The sequence below is a fragment of the Marmota monax genome, unplaced genomic scaffold (assembly GCF_021218885.2).
Source record: "Marmota monax isolate L192 unplaced genomic scaffold, Marmota_monax_Labrador192_F-V1.1 WCK01_AAM20220418_F8-fsc00068, whole genome shotgun sequence".
In the NCBI taxonomy this organism is placed as follows: Eukaryota; Metazoa; Chordata; class Mammalia; order Rodentia; family Sciuridae; genus Marmota; species Marmota monax.
The window spans coordinates 839,504-843,188 of record NW_026692352.1 but is presented as its reverse complement, the minus strand read 5'-3'; the positions used below and the strand labels follow the sequence as shown (position 1 = coordinate 843,188).

Genomic DNA, 3,685 nt, shown 5'->3' with positions numbered 1-3,685 from the left:
CCCTCTGTAGCAAGTTTTTGCCACACTATCCCACAAGTCCCTGCTGGCTTAACTCACCATTTCCCCACACCCATAGAAATTCTTCCCCATCTTAGTGTCCTTGACCTTTTAATAATATATACTTGACTTTATGTGTCGCTATACACTTCTCAAAGAAACTCATTTCTTCCTATGTCTCTTCCTACTTCTCAGTATAAAAGAGTAAAATATGGAGAAGACAAAACTTTTCAATTTTGAATTACTGAAGAAATGTTTTATTAAGCAGAAGCTATGCTGTCAAGGCTGAGCTCAGTCCCCATGTACAGAAGGAGGGTACTGGAGACACACGGGAGCACTGGTGAATAGGAAGGCGGGTTTAGTGGTACTTGTGGCCCAGAGCATTGGCAACACCAGTCACCAGCTTCTGCCAGGCAACCTGCGCTTCAGGGGTGAATTCCTTGCCAAAGTGAGAGGCCAGAACAATCACCAGCACGTTACCCAGGAGCTGTTAGATGAAAAACAGAATGACACATAGGCGGTTGAGTAGGAGTTTCCAAAGAGAATTTGTAGGAGAAAAAATGACTTTATACCTATATTTCTTCACAGTGACAACCTCAGCTAAGCTTAGGTTTAAGTTAGTTTGTCCCCCCAATTCAACATTCTACCTCCTTATATCCTCACCCTTTCTTTCCATTTAATCATTTTTATTTCCTTCCTTCTTTTTTTCTTCATTCACCCAAATTCTGTAAACATACGATTTTAGTGCTATGAGAATTCTCAGTGGCAATTTAAAATCTCCCATCAACCAAGGAATAAGTCTTTACTTGATCACAATACTTAGTGGGAATTGGATAGATTTTAGAGAATTTTTCAAATTTTCTTTGAAAATATCTGTCCTTAAAACTTTCCCCAAGATCTTTTCCTAAACTTCAATCATTAAGATCCACACTGAAACAGCAATTCCATTTCCTTGAGAAAAAATCCTTGGCCTATATATTAAAAAAAAAATTCATTTCTCCTTGCACAAATCTATAATCGTCTACATTATTCTCCAGAGAAAACACATCCAGTTCTGACAGAATTTTCTGAGTAGTTTTAAGAATATTTAGGCTTCTAAATGACCTCAATTGTTAATAGTTTTGAATCAGGTTTGTCTTAATTATGCCCTCAAGATATCTGTGTTTCCACTGCCAAGCTGGGCGGATGATTTTTGAGGTCTTGGCTAATATTTCCAGTCAAAATCTCAGCTCCCTTATTGGCCTCAAGTCAAAGCTATAAAGAAAGCATGAGCATCTGGAACTCACCTTAAAGTTCTCAGGATCAACATGCAGCTTGTCACAGTGCAGCTCACTCAGCTTAGCAAAGGCTCCCTTGAGGTTGTCCAGGTTCTTAATGGCGTCTCCAAAGGAAGTCAGCACCTTCTTGCCATGGGACTTGACCTTGGGGTTACCCATGATGGCAGAGGGAGAGGACATGTTGCCAAAGCTGTCAAAGAATCTCTGGGTCCAGGGGTAGACAACAAGGAGCCTGCAATATGAGATAATAACAGATTCAAAATTAGAGACATTCCTAATTCATGTGCCAGAGTCATGTTCACCCTTCTCTCCCATTCATCATGATCCAGTGCTTACCTGCCCAAGGCTTCACCTCCGGTCTCTTCCACATTCAATTTGCTCCACAGGCCACAGATAATGTTCTTCTCCTCAGCAGTTAGATTCACCATGATGTCAGGTCTGGGAGTTTGCTGGTGATTACGGAAGGGTCACAAGCAGGTATGTTCTGAGGCTACGAGTCGCGTCTTTTATTCTTCACTGCTGAAACACTGGCCCCTTGTTCTCTGCAGTTCCTTGAAGTCATTGGTCAAGGTCGAGCTGTGGCCCTCATGGGCGGGGCCAGAACAGGAGAGGGACAGCCCTGAAGAATCCACCACGAGTTTGTGATCATGCATGCTGGATCCTCAGATATCTTTACTGTTTTTTTTTTTCTTCTCCTCATCCAACCACAGCATGATCTTTAACTTATTCCTTATCCTTGCATTCTTTTCTCCACATGTAATCTTCCAGGATAATACCCCTATTTTTCATCTCTCATCTGCTTTTTCCAAGAAAGACCCACTGAGAGGAACTAAGCCCAAGATGGGAAAATAAGTTTCAGTTAAAAGAAAAAAAGTTTAATATTTGGTTTAAGAATGTTGACAGGGCTGGGAATGTGGCTCAAGTGGTAATGAGCTCACCTGGCATGCACGGGGTGCTGGTTTAGATCCTCAGCACCACATAAAAAAATAAAGATGTTGTGTCCACTGAAAACTGAAAAATAGATACTAAAAAATTCTCTCTCTCTCTCTCTAAAAAAAAAAAAAAGAATCTTGATAGTGATCAACAATTAAGTCAAGGGGGAAGAAAGTTAAAACACATGTAACTCTTACTCTGTTGAGAAGTTATTGCAACTGATATTTCTGGATCTTAGTTTTCACCAGAAAGAAGAAGCATACCAGGTTACTTCTGGATGCTGAACACATTATCAAAGAACCCACAGTGGGGCCACTGCCCCAGTTCCAAAGTACATTGCGTGGCTTCCAAGAGAGGATGGACAGAACAAGATCATACTCTGTGCTTTTAGAGAATCCTCACTCTTTCCATCTCTATGACCTCAGGAGAAATTTGTTGCTTTGGTTATATTCCCTGGGCTCTCTTCTTGCTTGTCTTTCCCACCTATACTGGGACTGCAGAGGGGACTGAAATAATTTAGAACCAGGATTTGTGATCAATCTGAGGAACAAGTGAATTGATCATAGTTGGGATATATTGTGTTTTCTGTAGCCTTCAAATTCCTCTAGTGCCCTTGTTTCGGATGACCCCATTGTGATAACTGGGTAGCTTTTTACACATTGGAGCTGAAGTTGAAAGCACACATTTATATGTATTCAATTTCATCTATATATATAAAGAAGATTTATATTATGTATGTAATACAAACGCTCCTAGGACATAAGCATATTTCCACTTCATCTGCACTAGTAATAATAGTCATTATGCACATTTTTTTATGAAGGAACAAGGTCTCAGAAGTGAAGTAAATGTTGAAATGACAGAGCTCATGGTTGAGGGAACAAAGGAAGCAGAGTTGAAAAATTCCAGAAAAAATTTTGCTTCTTACCATAGTCTAGTTTGCCCTGCCCATTTCTTGCTTCTAGGTAGTTCTTTATCTGCTTCTACCATTTTACTTATCTATTGCTCCTTTTTCCCAGAACTGAAAGATTCTTGATCTACAGGTCTATTTTTATTTATTTAGTAGAAATTTCTATTTATTTATTTGTTTTGTTTGTTTGTTTGTTTGTTTGTTTCATTTTGGCACCCTAGGTGCTGCTGGTCCTTTTTCCTTTAGCAGTAAGGCTTCTGAGTCCCAAGTCTCCATATTCCAAGTTTATCCAGAGTTCTGTTCTGCTCTGCTGTACAACTCTGCATTGGTATTTATGATTGTTTCTTATGTATGTTATCATGAACACTCTTAGCACATGAGAATATTTTGCTTGCCTTATTGCTGTGATTCTAGAAATTTTTATCTGCTTCAATTACACTCCACAAATTGGCATTATTCCAGGCTGCTGAATCTTTAGTGCACTTTCATTTAGCTTTTAACTAAAATTAGCTTTTAACCAAAATTATCATTATGGGAATATATTCTAACCAATGGTCAATTTAGATAT

At 39.2% G+C, this 3,685-nt stretch overlaps 1 protein-coding gene across 1 annotated transcript; it reads right to left on the bottom strand.

Annotated features, from left to right (window-relative positions):
- Positions 1-224: 224 nt before the first annotated feature.
- Positions 225-1,819, bottom strand: LOC124091187 (hemoglobin subunit theta). The gene is made up of 3 exons (XM_046442148.2): positions 1,611-1,819; positions 1,284-1,506; positions 225-484 (listed from the first exon to the last, which is right to left on the bottom strand). The coding sequence occupies exons 1-3, from the start codon at positions 1,700-1,702 to the stop codon at positions 356-358; spliced, it is 444 nt and encodes a 147-aa protein (XP_046298104.1). The 5' UTR covers positions 1,703-1,819; the 3' UTR covers positions 225-355.
- Between the last annotated feature and the right edge of the window lie 1,866 nt (positions 1,820-3,685).